The sequence below is a fragment of the Vanessa tameamea genome, chromosome 10, assembly GCF_037043105.1.
Source record: "Vanessa tameamea isolate UH-Manoa-2023 chromosome 10, ilVanTame1 primary haplotype, whole genome shotgun sequence".
Lineage (NCBI taxonomy): Eukaryota > Metazoa > Arthropoda > Insecta > Lepidoptera > Nymphalidae > Vanessa > Vanessa tameamea.
This window is the reverse complement of record NC_087318.1, coordinates 7,629,806-7,647,480: the sequence shown is the minus strand read 5'-3', so window position 1 is coordinate 7,647,480 and position 17,675 is coordinate 7,629,806. Positions and strand designations below refer to the sequence as shown.

Genomic DNA, 17,675 nt, shown 5'->3' with positions numbered 1-17,675 from the left:
CATAATACAAATCGCAATATTTTGACGCCACTTACAGTAACTCCAGACCTAGCTTTTTGATTGGTGTCAACAATACCAAGTATTTATATAAGAAATTTTATAAAAATATAAATATTACAGTAATAAAGATTCATCAATCGAAGTACCTAACGACGAAGGTTCGCCATCGGATCTCGTCAGCAGTGGCGTTGTTAGCCGAGGAACGAATCAATCAACTGAAGGTATTACTAAGTTTTACAATCTTATTTTATCACATTAAAAAATACATGTTTGCAAGCCAAAAATAATGAAAATTTAACTTAATTAAATACAATAATCTCTTATTACAGCTAACGAAGACGGACCAGACGCAGAAGACGAGGATGAGCCGCAACCTCCACCGCCGGATAATCAAACACTATTGAGATTATTGGAGCACCATGAGAAGGTACTGAAAAGCAACTAGCAATATAGTTAAGTCAGTAAATTTCAAAAAACGTCGTTTGCGTGAATTTTGATTTCATTCGAATACTTTTAAATAAACTTAAAAAAAAATAAAAATAATTTTATAATATATTTATTTTTCACACAAAAATAATCTATAAAACTATTACATGATTGCACTATGACTAAAGTCTTAATGTATAATATAATATGGTCATCAAAAGAAACACAGATCAAGTGCTGTCCTCTCCTCGAAAGTTGAAATAATTAAAATACATTAGAGATATCGCCTGGGTAATTACAAAACGTATCTTATGTAAAATGTTTATAAGTAAATAATTTAGAGATATGATTTTTTTTATTTTTTTTGTGGGTGCGTGAGTTTACGTGCGTGTTACTGTATGTGCGTGTGCGTGCGTGTGTGTGCGTGCGTGTGCGTGCGTGTAAGTGTGTAATATATGATTGTAATGCATTTTTCCTGTAATTTCAAGATTACCCACATGTTCCGCTGCGCGCGTATACAAGGCCTCGACACGACAGAGGGGCTTTTGCTTTTCGGTCGCGAACACTGCTACGTAATAGATGGATTCACTCTCCTTAAAAATAGAGAAATTCGGGACTTAGACAGTTGCCCCGACGATTATGACCCTATTTTACCTAGTCAGGGTATACAGAGGAGCAATCAGAGACAATGTTCCAAGTTTTTGTATGAAGATATCAGGTGTGTATGGGACGCATCAATATTTTTTACCTGATAAAATAATTAATTATTTATTTAGCATATAATTTCATAATATTTTCTCATGTTATTTTTTTTAGAGAGGTTCATAAAAGAAGATATTTACTGCAACCGATAGCTTTAGAAGTTTTTTCTAGCGATGGTCGAAATTATTTGCTAGCGTTTCCACGGAAAGTGCGAAATAAGGTAAACTAACAATTAGTTTTTTCTTCTTGCGTTTACTTTTTTGCTTTATTTAAGATTTAATTGGTTATTGTTGTGTTTTAGGTATACAGTCGTTTCACGGCACTCGCAACCGGCATGGCGGACAGCGCGGCCGGCTCGGTGGCGGGGCAGAAGCGCGGGGTGGCGGTGGAGCAGCCGGCCGGCCTGCTGGCCACGCTCATCGGAGACACTTCTGTCACACAACGGTGGCTGGTACGGGAACCGACGTTAAGATTTTTGTCGAATTGTATAATCGATCAACCACTTACTTTTTACTTTACTTTTATTTGTTAATTGCATTATTTTTTCAGAGAGGAGAAATATCTAATTTCCAATATCTCATGCATCTCAACACACTGGCGGGGCGGTCGTACAATGATCTCATGCAATATCCAGTTTTCCCATGGATTTTGGCCGACTACGATTCCTTGGAACTGGATTTGACTCACCCGGCGACTTTCAGAGACCTGTCCAAGCCAATGGGAGCCCAAAGTTCAGATAGGTTGGAACAATTTAGAAAGAGATATAAGGTTAGTAGGTTAATGATGAATAAATAATGAGAAAAAAGTATGGATAACTTGAATTATTTATATATTTCGCAGGAGTGGGATGACCCTCACGGTGAAACACCGCCGTATCACTACGGAACCCACTATTCGTCAGCTATGATAGTATGTTCTTATCTTGTGCGTATGGAGCCGTTCACACAGCATTTTTTAAGACTTCAAGGCGGACATTTTGATTTAGCGGATAGGTACGGGAGTATAAGAATAAAATAATTTTAGTATAATCAATTTTATTTAATTAAAGGGCCTAAAGTTTTGCCATTTATAATATTATTATTTTATTACTCTAACTTTGTAATTGCGTACTCTTGTTGCAGAATGTTCCACTCGATCAAAGAAGCATGGAATTCTGCATCTCGCCATAATATGGCCGACGTTAAAGAATTAATACCGGAATTTTTTTATTTACCTGAATTTCTAGTTAACTCCAACAATTTCGATTTAGGTACACTTTTGAAACAATACACAAATTAATTTAACTGCAATGAATAAATATTGAAAATTATATTATATATATATATTTTTTTATATTTAGGAAGCAAACAGTCGGGTGTAGCTTTAGGAGACGTCGTGTTACCTCCCTGGGCCAAAGACGATCCTCGTGAATTCATCCGTATGCACCGAGCAGCGCTCGAATCTGACTACGTGTCTCATAGATTGCATCATTGGATTGATCTCGTGTTTGGATACAAGCAGCAGGGACCGCCCGCAGTGGAAGCTTCAAACGTCTTCCATCATTTATTCTATGAAGGAAATGTCGATATATACAAGTAAGTGGACAAATATTTTTGGGTGAATACGTTAAAGATTAGTTTCGGCTAAAAAACAATCTCTTAAAACATTTCATAGTTTAAGGTGGTCCTCTCCTGAGAATTTTCAAACATTTATTTTGTGCTTTAATTAACTGTTCAAGCAATAAATAAATGATTAATAATTATTTTCTTCTAGCATCGATGATCCTCTTAAGAAGAATGCAACGATAGGTTTCATTAATAATTTCGGACAAATACCGAAGCAGTTGTTCAAGAAAGCGCACCCTAGTAAAAAAATGTCACAAAGAAGTTCAACTATTTTGGATCCTAATAATATTATACCATCTCAAGGCATAACTCCTCCAGAGAAATTATTCTTTCATAATTTGGAGAATTTGAGACCATCTTTGCAACCCGTAAAAGGTAAATATATATGTAATTTTTATATAATATCGCGCTGTTTCATAGTTAAATTCTAATGATAACTATTATTTACAGAAGTTAAAGGGCCAGTCGGACAAATACTCTATACGGACAAGGCAATCTTGGCCGTGGAACAAAACAAAGTGCTGATGCCCCCATCATATAACAAATATGTGGCGTGGGGATTCGCGGACCATTCCCTACGAATCGGAAATTACGATAACGATAAAACAATATTTGTGTGCGAAACTGTAGCGCAAGCTTGCGGAGAGATCGTGACGTGCGTGTGCCTCTCCGACAAGACCATAGTGACGGCCGGCACGAGTACCGTAAGCTTCCATTTTTAAAACCGATTATAAATCGGGTCTTGCGCTCATTAATAACTTTACCGTCAGTTACACTCACAATGTGAAATAAAATATATTCGCTGAGTTCTAGGTCGGCAATATAGCTATATTTGTAGTCGGTCGTAAACGAACGTGCGTCCGGCAGGTGGTGACCGTGTGGCAGTACTGGTCGCGCCGGCGGCGGCTGGCCGTGAAGACATGCCTGTACGGGCATGAGGAGGCGGTCACGTGCCTGGCCGCCAGCGCCGCCTACAACCTGGTGGTGAGCGGCAGCCGCGACGGGCAGCTCATCGTGTGGGACGTGGAGCGCGGCGCCTTCGTGCGGCAGCTCGTGCCGTCGCCCGCCGCGCCCGCGCCGCCGCCGCCCGTCTCCGCGCTCGCCATCGACGACCTCACCGTGAGCTCACAAGCACTATCGTGTCGCATGATCCCACTGACTAATTATACGGCCGATCTCGATGCGCCATATCCAACTTTGTTCATTGTGGCCGAATGTTATTAGCACGATAATACTGAGTACCCTTAATTAATCTTGTATATGTTTATTTGTAAAGATAATGCAGCGGAGTCATCGACAGGACCGTTGTATTCGCTTTTCGTTGTCGCATTTTATTATTACTAAAACGAAAAGCGTACGCAACTGTACAATTCTTTAAGCTAAGTGTTGATGGTCATGGATGGTTGATAGCAATGTGTGTGGTTTCCGTTGGCAGGGCGACATAGCCACGTGCAGCGGCAGCTGGCTGCACGTGTGGTCCATCAACGGCTCGCCGCTGGGCGCGGTGGACACGGGCGGCGGGGAGCGCGCGCCGCAGGTGCTGTGCGTGGCCTTCAGCCAGACGCGCGAGTGGGACCCACTCAACGTCGTCATCACCGGCTCCACGGATGGCGTCGTCAGGGTACGAACTGCGACCAACAATCTAGTGTTTGTTACATCATTTTATAACAAATAATTAATAAAATAATTATAAATATAATAATTTTTTAAATTTTTTTATACGTTTTAATAGAGTTTTTTGATAAAACAAATATTTCCACAGATGTGGTCTATAGACTACCTCGCAAAAACAGTAGATGATGAAGTGAGGAGTACCGACGTGGACAGCACAGAGGACCAACCGAGTACCATTAATAAAGAAACATTGAACCAAATTTCCTTGCAAGATAGCGAGGACGCCAAGTCTGAGAGTGACGTCAAATCTGATAACACAAAGACGGAGGATATTGAACCGTGCGAAAGGGAAGCCGCGATTAAACGAGTCGAGGCGTTAGTTAAGCAAATGAGCTTGTCGCAAGATCATGCAGGTAAATGTTTATTCTTTAAAATATTTAGTAAAGTTCAAATAACTTTCGAATCAAGCTTATTTCACGAAATATCATTTATATGATAAAGTTACCTTTATGATGACGTGAACAAATAGTATTGAAATGAGAAAAGAAAATATTTATTTAATCGTTTCAGGAAATCTCACGAAATCAGGATCGGAAAGTTCGCTTTCGGATACAGGTGAAACGACAAGCGCGAAAGAATCGGCTCGTCGACATGATGAAAAAGACATTTGCAGTGATAACGAAGAACCGCAGTACGAAAGGAAAGAAGAAATTGATTCTTGTGAGGAAACAAAAGAGGAATACGATAATGAAAAAGACTTAGAAGATGAAAAAGAAAGTGTAACGCATAGAAGCAAACTACAAAAGCAGGGGAACGTTGTTCTGAGGCGGAAATCAAAGGCTAATCCTTTGTTTCGTAAAAGTAAGATTTTGGATATGTTGTAATTTAGTGTTTAATTGAAATAAAAAACATTTAAACTTTCTGCAACATTTAATAATCATACTACAATATTAAGTAAAAATATAACCTAAACTAAAAACGTTGACAAATGATATATGTTAAATTTCCCATATTTTCTATTGAGTATTCACCTGTAAATGTCCCAATGATGGGCAAAGGTCTCTTCTCTTGTTGACGGAAGCTTTTAACAAATTAACGATCCTCCACTGCCGGTTCTGAGATAAACATGTGACAGAATTACGTCCGTCAAAAGTAAATTTCTTTACCTTATTTGATAATTGATATATAAGCGCATGTAGATCAGTGTTGCTTGACTAAATTGGAATGCACCTTGGGTTTCAAAATTTTGGTTAACTTTGATCTAACTGGTCCAGTCGAGCTCGACTCATCAACTAATTTTAATATTTAACTTACTCATAAGATTATTCTACAGATATATAATATAATTTTACAAACAGGTGGCGGCAGCATTGGCGATTCCAGCGAAACGAGTTCCGTAGAGACGACACAATCGATGGAGACTCCAGAGGGCGGGCTCCGGCCGAGCAAGTCGGACACCAGTCTCACAGACTCGTTTGTAGTTCTCTCCGCACCCTCGTCTCCGGCGCCCGTGCAGCGACCCGTCGTCAAAGACACGTCTTATCCTGGTAAAGACACTAAATATTTGTGAAATCTGTACTTCTTATTTGAGCCTTCAATTGAACATGATGTGATGTTTTATGATGATGTGATTCAGTGATGCATTAGCAAATCATTAATTACGTTGCTGGTGCATGTTGTATAAAAATATAATTTATAAAATTTAACTAACTCATGAAATTGGTGTTAACTGTAATTATAGACACAGGTGTGACGTGGGTGCGACGTCTTGTCCTCCGCGGTAAATTGACCATGCATACGGCATATGAACGTCGCGATAACGCGTGCCCCGCTTCCGTCACTGCGGTCGCAGCCGCTAGGAGTGGACGGGGGTTGGCCGTCGGAGACGCTCGTGGAAGGGTATACATTAACAATACTTGTTTATAAATTATTTTTGTGCGCTTAACGGTAGCCAAATTTTTTGCTACTTTCTGAACGATGTAAAAAAAAAGGTATGATATGTCTAAAATGCAACGGACAATGTAGTATTATTTACTGAAAAAAGTAACTTGGTTCAATAACCAAGTTTTATTTAGATTTATTTAGAAGTGTCTATTTGTCAGATTTTCCGGTGGTCCGCGCCTGATATGTCGAGTGCGGCGGGTGCCAGGGGTGGTCCCGCCGATCACTGGATACGAGACGACACCGCACCCTACTGCACCCAGTGCCAAGTAAGAACACTGATTTAAAAAAACATTTAATTATTTTATACTGCAATTCAAAATCTCACTCCATTCTCTCGTCTCGTACGTTGATATAATATAAAATAAAATATCTTTCTAAGTCTAAATTATTCATTTTGGAAATGACAAATCGTATAATTATACTTCTAATATAATTCGGAATACGAAAAAGTGGAAGACAAAGTAAAGAAATATCTTCCGATGGTTCTGTACAGGTGCGGTTCACGGCGCTGGAGCGGCGCCACCACTGCCGCGAGTGCGGCGCCGTGTTCTGCGGCCGCTGCTCGCGCTACGAGGCGCCCGTGCGGCGCCTGCGCGCGCTGCGGCCCGTGCGCGTGTGCCAGCGCTGCCACGACCACATCCACGCCGGCAACGACTAGCTCGCTACTCCCATTTCACAGCCTGCCCCGATGACTGATATACAAAATATGTCAAATTCGACCCAGCCGATAAGTGGCAGACTTGCTTTTCTAAGAAAAAAAATTAACAATTTATTTATGAAATCTGACGAAAAGCTTCATTGTTGAAATCAAGAATGTGGAAAATACCGCAATCAAGATTAACGCTTTGTCAACAACGGACACTTATTAGGAAGCTCTATTATTTCGACATATAAATAATTCGTTTAATAATTGGCTTGAATACAATGGCTTTAAATCACGGAAATGAGATCATGTCCCTTAATAAAATATATGTTATCCGAGGATTATAATATAGTTAATAATTATAATTTAATAATCAGATAGACACAATACAACTTGTCTAATATTTCGACAGATTATACACGAAATTAAGAAAAAAGACATTTGATTACATTTTAAATTATGTTTAACACTATGGACACAAACGTCCAACACAACAATAATATTGCCGGTTAAAAAAAAACTTTATAACCAGAGAGAATGAGTAACCAAAGTAAGATGAAGCCAGTTGAAGAGGCGTCATAATCAATATTATAATGTAAAATTAGCGTTCATTAATCATTGAGAGGTATTATAATTTATTTTGAATAATATTATTTTTAAATTATATTAATAAAATGCTTAAAATGAAACTATATTTATGCACTTGATCTCGCAAGTAAGCAATATGTTTATACCAAAAAGCTGATGGCGCGATCGTATATATTTAAATTAAAAATACCTAATGATATGTAATCCATTGTCCTTCAGTGTAAAGGTCAATCAATAAAACTGATTTCGTTTTTATATTTAAAATTAAACAGGTTTTTAAAATTAATTCAAAGCTTAACCTTGATCATACTTGATTCTTTAAGGTGTCATTTTATTACTAACAACGTACAAAATAATTGTCAATCTAATACTATATTCTTGAAGTCTTTATATTGATTTAACTATTCAAGGTACACAATTAAATAATTGTTAGTCCGAATTCAATGTTCTTATTTATGAAATGTCAGTATTAATTAATATAAGATGCATATTATTTTAAATATATTTTTAGATCTCAATTTAGAAAATATTCTTTTGTAAAATAATTTCCTTTAAATATATTCCCAAAAAATCATGGCACAGGCTATATATTTAAAATGTGTACATTTTCGAATAACTATTTATATGTTTATAATCCGAATGATAATTGTTTTATGTATTGTTATACAAAATGTGATATTTTATAATTTCGCTCTTTACATTTTTGAATGTTTTTTTTTTCTCATTTTATTTGGCAAAGTTTTTTTATGTCTTTGCATATATTTGTGTAAGTATACTATTTTATCATTAGTACTAGTCATGTTTGCGTGAATTTATTTTATAATTTTCTCGCGAGTGATTAAGAAAAGAAATATTAAATGAATAAAACTATTTATAAACTTATTATACGCGATATTAATGTTTATATGTAAATCAATTAGTTGACTCATTGTCGCTGTTATATTATGGTACGTAGTTTGTTGTATGACATTTATTGAAATTGAATATCTGTCTCGTGTAATTTCTTCTTTCATGATGCATTTGGACGACATTCCTAGTCAGAACTACCTACTGTATCAGGGCGATAATAATTGTGTGCCCTGGTTACCTTTTTATTGTCTGTTTATGGGAACTGTTTGTTAAATTTGTTTAAATGTGTAAAAAAAAAAGACTTATTGTTCAGCCTATAGTTGCTTATTTTTTTAGCTATTCAAAATAAATAAGCTTTTATTGAAGATATGGTTTGCGTGTAGCGAAAAATTTAATGTATTTAAATATATTAATCAAAATAGTTTTATATATTTGTAAATTCATAGTAGGAAATATAAATGAGTATAAAGTTTTAACAAGATGATTATTGTAACCTCAATAAGCCGTTAGCACATGTCCGTTTGCCCTTAAAATAATGTCATCTATCACTATGTGTTTACGTAATTATTAAGTGAATGATTCTAATCACATTAACTGTATAGGAAGAAAATAACAGACAATAGTTATGTTGTTTAGGTAGTTTGTAGGCACTGAAGTTTATGCCGTTGATATATTCATGTATAAATGAATAAAGTGGTGCAGCAAAGTGTTTTGTTTCATTATTATAAGACATTTTTGTGTAAAAAAAGACAAACTATTGATACATAATTACTAAAAATTTAGTAGTTATATTAAATACTTCAGTTTCCAAAGTTAAAAAATAAAGTTTTTAATGTATTTCTATTGGATTAAACAAAAAGGAATAAATAAACAAAATTTCAACTAACCATAATATTTTATTACTCTTCATAATATTTGAACTCTTGTTATCTAAAATATCTACATATATCCCCTTGTATATACAAGCTTTGTTATAATTTAGCCACAAATAAAATCGGAAAAAATATACAAAAACACCCAACAATTCTCTTAAACAACTGGTTTTTGATATATTAAGTACAACATGTCCGATAATTTCCAAATATTTAAATAAGAGTACATAAGAAAATAATCCTTTGTGGAAGTAAGTACTTATTAAATTAAAACTAGTCTTTAGTTACGGAACATTTCTATTGATTAATGTACTTTTACTTTTAACCACCAACAGTGGTACAAACTTTCGCGTGCAGAATATTGATAAATGTGCAAATAGCGTATTTTTAATATTCTTATCACCAAATATGCTTTATATCACATTTAATTACATAATTTTTATAATAGTTTTGAGTCACTGGAAAATACTAGAAATTATTTATATGGAACAGGCGATACATTGCCTCGACAGGTTTTTGGATCTGATCAAGTTTTAAGTAAATCACGTAAAAAGTACCAACAATATTAATTATTTTTTTATACATTAAGTATTTTCAGAAAATAACTGTAAGTACAAGAGCGAAATATTAATCAAGTAGTTAATATGCGTCAAGTTTTAAGTAAATTCACGAATATTGTAATAAGTGGAATGTAAAATGCAACAATTATTGTGCAATAATCATTGTGCTTTTTGTTCAAAACAAAAAGAGGTTTGCTTTAAGTATATAGTTTAGAACATTAGCTTTGGGATTAAATTAATGTAAGAGAGAATTCAGTCACTGCAGATAATTAAGTAACAAAAAATTGAACACAAATCATGAGTAGAAATCGCAGGAAAGATCATACTGCAAAACCTCTTTTTGTCCATAATGTGTTTAAAAAAAATAGTAGATTTTTAAAATTATAACCTAAAAAATAACAAAAACTTTTAGTAACTAATTAACATTAAATCGAGAGTCGTCACACAAAACATACGTGCTTTTTATAGTTACCAAAGTATATTACACAATTTGTTCGAAATACCTCTCTATTTTTAGTTACTTTAAAAAAATAATATAAACAAAAACAGATTCACAAATGATGTCCTTTAAGTAACCTATAAATGTACAATTATATACAAAAAGAAATATATATATATATCCAAAAAAGTATTATACAAGTACGTAGATTGTTACGATAAAATACTGTATTGTTCGTTTGTTCATTACGCGTTTTATTAAACAATGCGATCGGCTTTATTTAATACTGTCCATGGACGTATAGCATGGAAATAGTCTTAACTTACGTATTACATCAACAACACTTAAGTGCAGCGCAAAAGCTCAGTGCCATTTATAAAGGAATTAAGTACATTTACATATATTTTAAACTTGTCTATTGTAATGACATTAATAATCAATGGGATTAATTATTCTATAATGTAGAAACATCAAAAATTATATCGCAATTACTGTATATTTGTTTGTTAAAAATATAATCAAAATTTAGTAATCAGAAAGTATAGTCAAGTGTTTATATACTACTCACACCATTAAAATGGCGATCGTTATCTCAGAAAATACTAATTTTTATTATAAGTAGATATTTTTTTAATACAGCGTGCAAGATTACAAATGTGCTCAAGTATTATTACGATTCACTAAAAGCACTACACATATATGAGTTTATCATTCTTACTGTTCAATATGACGGATTCTGCTGATATTGATTAATAATATAACAATTATAGTAAATACGTAGTTTGAGCATTATCTAGTTTTATTTACGTATTGAAAATTAAAGTTCTTTTTTATCTGATGACTTCACGCTTAAAACAACAGCAAAAAAAGTCATCAAAAATATGCTAAATTTATAATATTCCAATTAATTTTGACTTAGGATCAGATAAAAACCATTTTGTAAAAAGACAACCTCGGTTTATATAATAACTAGCATTTACGAATAATGAGACGGCTGATTACTTCAACTGTATAAATAAAAAATATGGCTTTAAAAATATGTAACAGGAACATTGCCCTGATTAGTTTTGTCCTTCGATATTCTATGTTAGTTTCAACAAAATATTTTCAACTTTGTAATTTAGCATTAAATTATAAATACATATTGTTTTTCAATCAAAATTTACGACGTAAAACCTGTGGTATATTGAGATATCAAATTCAATATACTGTAACAAGAGCGATCACATCGGTGCCATAGCAATCGTAAGTAATTGTAGTAAGATCGCTCAACGACTCTAGGATAAGTTTAAAAACAAAACCTTCTACCTCTGTCTCATGTTCTATAGTTAAGCATAACTGCAAAGATAAAAGAGATTGTATAATTTCAAATAGCCATGAATGCTTTCGTCAATTTCCTCGGGCGGCCGGATTCGTTTAAAGATGTGCAGGGGTGGGCGCCAGGAAAGGGTTGGTGGTGACGGCGGAGTGGCCGGCGAAGGAGGCGGCGCGGCCGGCGGCGGCCAGCGGGGGCGCGCGCGCCACGCGGCCGAGCCACGCGTCCGGGTGCGGCAGCGCGCCGCTCACCGGCACCGGCTCCTCGGCCAGGGCGCGCAGCCCCAGCGACAGCTGCTGACACATTTCAGCGACTGGATCCGCTTCCGACGTTTTCTCCTGAAATTATTTTTCCCGTTAGTACCGTGAACGAATAACGCAAGGGATTACGAATAACGCATTGATTATTTGTTTAGCGCGGTTATTGATTTATATATACGTGATATGATAAATCACGCCGCATCAATCCGGTTGCTGATCCGAATCAGAAGGATTAAACCGCTCAATGTCAACCTGAGGGTGTCGGTCGGTGTGACCTTACTTGTGTTCAGATTTTGAAGAACTTCAACTTTAGGATCTAATATGTTATATCCCTTGTGCCTGTAATTACCCCAGCTCATTTCCAACAGAAATTCAACAATACTTTTATTGCTGTTTGGCGATAAAATATATGTGTGATGTGATGTGAGTGGTACCTACCCACACGGGCTTGCATAAAGTCTTACCATCAAATGTACCGCTTAAATAATAAATTCTCATTCTTTAAATTCAATAGTACCTCGATGGGCGCCACGTCGGGCAGGCCGAGGCCGGCGGGCGCGGCGGGCGGCGCCGGCAGCGCGGCCAGCGCGTCGGGCGAGCCCAGCCCTATGCGCTGTCGCTCCAGGTTAGAGGGCAGCTCACTGATGCGCAGCGACATCTGACGCTTGAACGGTGAACTGAAAAATTCGTTTCTATTAATTACTATTTTTTTCTACGAGATTTAAATTACAGTTAATATTTAATATGACTTGACGTATTAGTACTTAGTAATAATACGACGGAAGGACGAAAAGTTCGTGTATGTTACAGTGTTAGATATATTTGAATAGGAATGGGGACTAAAAATATTACCAAATAATCAATTAAACAAAAACAAATTAACACAATGAACAAAACGAATTAACACAATGTCTTCAATGGAGATCTACAAAAATGTATGGCAAAAAATGCTTCTTGAATGTCGGCAAAGTTTATTAAAGCAGATATAATTTGTTAAGTGTAATTGTATTTTATTGTTTTATAAATAAAGATATATTGATGAAGAATTGTTAGCAATACATAATATTAGAGCTTTTAAAAAAACGCATGGAATATGTCATTATATTTTCTATTAATATTTACTTGTTTTTCGATTAGAAATGGGTACAGGTAATGTCATGCTAAATTAGGACTTTGATATGTGTTTTTGGCTATACAGAATTAGGCCTATAATCAGGAATTTAAAAAATAAATAAATTATATATGGAACCAACTATCTGTCTCGGTTTTAATAGGGACAAAACGAACTTGTTATTAAGATGCGCAAAGCCCCTAAAGGAGCCCTGTCGCTCGAGCAGGTGCGGCGCGGCGTGCGGGCGCTCCACGGCGAAGGGGTTGTGCGCGGCCGAGCGCGGCGCCGGCGCGGCGGGCGGCGCGGCGGCCGGCGCGGCGGGGCTCGGGGCCGGCTCCACCTCCGACGTGCGCCGACTCGTTATACCTGGGAGTTCATCATATTTAAAAATGAAAAAATGCAGTATCATCTTGGACGACCGAGTATTTAGAAATTATTACAATATACAAGACTAAGGATAATGGCATGTACAGTCGGGGTAAGAAAAGGTTCGTAACGTTAAGATCTATTTTCGTGTGCTCAGTATGAGCGATAACCTGCTTTACCGATGAGTATGACATATTGCGTCACAATGTCATTATAAGTCGCATCTAGCAAAGAGTATAATAGCGTTTAAAAGCTATAATAATAAGAAGAAGCCGTCAATCGGGATGACAATTACCAACTTTTCACGAAACCTTACATCCCTTCGTGAATGCTAATGTAACATCGGAGATTATGACATTGTCTTGTCTCTCTCATAAAAGAGAGTGCATAGTAGTAATCCTACTTCCTACTAATATTATAAACGCGAAAGTTTGTGTATGGATCTGGCTGATTTCTCTGAGATATGGATGGATGTTTGTTACTCTTTCACGTAAAAATTACTGAACGGATTTGGATAAAATTTTGCACACAGATAGAATATGTACTGGAATAACATATTGGATACTTTTTATCCCGGGAAAACATAAAATCTTTCGGGAACGCGGGTGAAACCCCAGGACGGAAGTAGTAAATAAAATAGTAAAAATGAATAGTAATTATGGTAAAATTTATTAATTTAAACAAACAACTTATTTATTTTATTAAAAACGAGTATATCCGCCATTCGTATCAATCAAAGCTTGTAGTCGCTGTCGCATTGATGTCGGTTCCTCTGAAGCTCTCCCAAACACTTCGGCAATGTTCTAAGACAGCTGCTTTGGTTCCATCGTTATTATTTATCACCACCACCACTTCCCGGTGCCGATGGAACCACTCATCACACATCACGTCATTACATTAACCGTCACTCAAAACAACGGCCGAATAATATTATAAGCGTTTTTATTCTATTTGTTGTAAAATTGCAAGATTTTGCAAGAAAATATATGACACTGACAGATTTTGACAATTCAGTAGAAGATATCATATTAAATCTTGTAATGAGTAATTAGGCCATTAAAAAGGTTTCATGTTGATATGACACTAGACGTAGTCCAAAGTTTTTACACTATTTTGAACCAAGTTATCATACTATGTTAGTTTAATTTTATATGCAGTTGTCTGTTTAGTGCTTTAGTTTCAAAAGGTACTAAGAGTTTACGACTTGACAAAGCAATGAATTTGAAAACTGACGAAGATTCTTACTCTGACTGTACATTGCATTTTTTTTATAAGGAATTGTGTCACTAAATTTACTTATAATCATTATTTAATTATATTTTATACACACATTATTACAAGGTTCCAAGGTTATCAGACAACATTGAGTGATAAAATTAAAATATAATGTTGATTAGCAATTTATTATAGCCATAAAATTAGTTCTAACGCTAAAAACTGATATACACAACCGGTTTTCGAACATTTTTTGTCGATAATAGGACTAGTTTTTAATAATTATATAAACATTTTAGCAAGAAATTAGTCGATTTTTTTATCATAAAAGCTAATGAAGACAGTCGATTCAGGAGGCAATAATTGAAGTATTGACTTACCCGATTTTCTAAAAGATCCCTGGCGAGTGAACGCGTGGCTGGCCGCGTCGATACTCATGGAGACGGCGCACTCCTTGTCGCGGCGCTGCTTGCGCTCGAGGCACGCGGCGAACGCACAGCCCACCGCGTGCGACAGCCTCTCGCCGCTGTCGCGGGACGCGAGGAACCCGTGACACATCCACCGGCGGGTGGTGCCATCGCGACAGATGTAACTGGAATTCACGTGATTACTTTAGACCAAAACTGTAACATGATAAACGTTACAAGGAAATATTTATACTATAAGAATGTTCAAGAATTTTTGTGTAATATTAAGTAGGTTTCCTCTCTTTAGCCTTTATAGTTCGAGTGACGTAGCGAGATGGATGGGAGCGTCGGTGCAGTGGTACATAGAGAAAATATTAGGATCTCATCCCTACTTTCTACTCGACCTTAACTTATATTAACCCTAAACCAATTGATAGAGAATTCAAAATGTTTAACCCATATGGTTTTTGTGCTAAAAAATCGTTTCAATCGGTTGCTCCGTTGCAGCGTGAAATAAGGTCAAAGTAAAAATTAAAAATAATAATATTATTATAATAATGATAGTTTATATGGATACAGAAAAGCTGACTAGATTCTAGATTCAATAATCAATTAATTTATCAATATATTTTTTTGCAGTAAAACAAACAAACCATTTTAATAGTAATGCCGGTTATATAAGTTAAAAATTGTTACAATATTATAAAATCAGCATTAAATTTCATCTTATGAAAATAATTTTGAAATATTACATCACAAACACAAGATTACGTTCAAGTCTCAAGAGTCACCAACATTTCTTTGGTTTCGTTGCAGACATACGAGTATAACGAGAAACAAGTGAATTACGTAAACCTGTAACGAGATTTACCTTATTTGCACTGAATACTTTTTAATACTTTCATGAGATAATATAAGCTTGTTAAATAAGTTAGACAGTGCGCTTGTTGACATAAGAATATTCAAAGCGAAGATTCAAAGATTAGAATAACCATCGTGACGAGTTAATAATCAAGACAAGATAATGAACCACTCGGGATATTTATCTACTTAACAGACGTTAACTATAACGTTGTGTTACATTTTTTTTTATAATAACGTAAGTATACAGACATCCCTCCTCCTCCTCCTCCTCCCTCTCCCCCGAAGACACGGGCGAAGCCGCGGGCGGAAACTAGTGTTTATATAAAAAAATTCAGTACAAAAAGTCAGCCAAAAATGTTCCTCTATTCATTAGGTGGTTTGAAAAAAAATCCACTAAGATTTTTCATTGCGTGGTGGCAATATGTCAGTGATCACTAGTAGATTTCCAGAAAATGTTTTCCTTTTCCGCTGAGCAAGACATGAAGTAAACAGTTAATAATCATGGGTGCTTGGCCGTACTTAAGCGTACGATATTAAGTTGAGATTAACTTTTTCTATGGTAAAGAATCAGATAGAGACCGTAAAAACAATTATAAACGTTTATAATAGTTATATTGTCCTTATCACCAAGAAATAAAAGTGATTTTAAAATAGATTGATTATATTAGTGGCGACTTGCCAGACCACGATTCACGAAAGATGTTAATTTATAGTTTACATCTACAGCCAAAGTTTGTAAGATTAAAAATATCAGCTGATGTAATGTTTGTTGCGAGAGCTTACCAAAATAGAGTGAACGCTAGCCTATTGTACATTGTAATAGATTTTATAATATTACTTTAGAGTAGTTTCGTCCGCGTGTTAGAGAAGGGAGAAGGTAAGTGTAACCTATTTGTAAAGTTAGGGTCAAAATAAGCTATATATATCTCTATTCCAAGTTGCATCAAAATGTGTGTAGTAGTTTTTGCGTGATTATTATATTATATATTATTACTTATTAAATATATTATGTATATACTTGCACGGCGATAATTTAACGTGGAGGTCGCCTTCGCAAGTGAACAGATCTATCTATACAAGGCCACATGCTATCGCGGACTTTTCTGTAGGTCTCTTTAAAACCTACAATTTTCTAGTACATTGGATAAAACACCGACATAGTTTAGCGCCATTTTGCATAAAATAGTGCAAATTACATCCGTCCTTTTTTATCAGTCTTCACAATAATTAAAACCGTACCAAAATTATATATAAATAGAAGTGAGAGGAGATACAGACGGAAAAGATACGAGAACTTCAGATGACGATTTTTACAGCAAATACTCATTTTTATGACTTTCTAGTGCATATATTCTTCAAAACTTTTCAGTCACCTTTCATACAAATGCAATTTAATTTATTGTATACTACAAAGAACAGAACAAACATCGTCTTGTCTCGTCAATAGTCTAAATTTAAAACGGAAGAAACTATGAAGTGTGTCCATTAATATAATAATATTATATACTGAAACCTTCTCCGGAACGAGCTGCATCATCTGGTTTTTGTACTTATATTTGTTTAGTTTTCTTTAGTCTTAAAGTAAAGTCTCTTTAAAAATAATCCGTTTCGTCATTAATCAATAAAGTTCTAGATTAGTGTAGATTTATTTAAACATTGGAATACCATTTAACTAATTGTCTATAACAAATGGATACCAAAAAATGTTCAATAGTTAAGCCACTCACCTAAACCCTCGTTCATGATTTCTATCTGGCGCGCAGAAAGACACTTTCTCGATGGTCTGATCTACAATAAGCCCCTTAGTCTCCTCTTCCACTACGCGTAAACCGTCTCCGCTTACATGCAACACGGCACGAACGGGACGTCGGCGAGAATTCTGTAAAATAAATAAAA

The 17,675-nt window shown here is 35.6% G+C and overlaps 2 protein-coding genes across 10 annotated transcripts in view; one reads left to right on the top strand and one right to left on the bottom strand.

The window, feature by feature from the left end:
- LOC113399717 (WD repeat and FYVE domain-containing protein 3) overlaps window positions 1-9,076 on the top strand; it is a 28,061-nt gene extending 18,985 nt beyond the window's left edge. For all 6 annotated transcript variants that reach the window (XM_064216020.1, XM_064216018.1, XM_064216017.1 and 3 more), the window contains 19 exons: window positions 121-221; window positions 330-427; window positions 915-1,144; window positions 1,243-1,348; window positions 1,430-1,579; window positions 1,678-1,896; window positions 1,969-2,120; window positions 2,250-2,377; window positions 2,468-2,702; window positions 2,881-3,107; window positions 3,183-3,436; window positions 3,600-3,851; window positions 4,168-4,353; window positions 4,495-4,759; window positions 4,917-5,207; window positions 5,705-5,893; window positions 6,088-6,245; window positions 6,449-6,556; window positions 6,784-9,076. In XM_064216020.1, the coding sequence (XP_064072090.1) occupies window positions 121-221; window positions 330-427; window positions 915-1,144; window positions 1,243-1,348; window positions 1,430-1,579; window positions 1,678-1,896; window positions 1,969-2,120; window positions 2,250-2,377; window positions 2,468-2,702; window positions 2,881-3,107; window positions 3,183-3,436; window positions 3,600-3,851; window positions 4,168-4,353; window positions 4,495-4,759; window positions 4,917-5,207; window positions 5,705-5,893; window positions 6,088-6,245; window positions 6,449-6,556; window positions 6,784-6,948 (3,514 nt within the window). In that variant the 3' untranslated portion in view covers window positions 6,949-9,076. The remainder of the gene's footprint in view (window positions 1-120; window positions 222-329; window positions 428-914; window positions 1,145-1,242; window positions 1,349-1,429; window positions 1,580-1,677; window positions 1,897-1,968; window positions 2,121-2,249; window positions 2,378-2,467; window positions 2,703-2,880; window positions 3,108-3,182; window positions 3,437-3,599; window positions 3,852-4,167; window positions 4,354-4,494; window positions 4,760-4,916; window positions 5,208-5,704; window positions 5,894-6,087; window positions 6,246-6,448; window positions 6,557-6,783) is intronic.
- Window positions 9,077-9,246: 170 nt separating this feature from the next.
- The window catches only part of LOC113404182 (protein numb), a 30,049-nt gene continuing 21,620 nt past the window's right edge, over window positions 9,247-17,675 (bottom strand). For all 4 annotated transcript variants that reach the window (XM_026645017.2, XM_026645023.2, XM_026645030.2 and 1 more), the window contains exons 3-7: window positions 17,507-17,658; window positions 14,889-15,100; window positions 13,104-13,293; window positions 12,334-12,493; window positions 9,247-11,894 (exon numbers count right to left, since the gene is read on the bottom strand). In XM_026645017.2, the coding sequence (XP_026500802.1) occupies window positions 11,658-11,894; window positions 12,334-12,493; window positions 13,104-13,293; window positions 14,889-15,100; window positions 17,507-17,658 (951 nt within the window). In that variant the 3' untranslated portion in view covers window positions 9,247-11,657. The remainder of the gene's footprint in view (window positions 11,895-12,333; window positions 12,494-13,103; window positions 13,294-14,888; window positions 15,101-17,506; window positions 17,659-17,675) is intronic.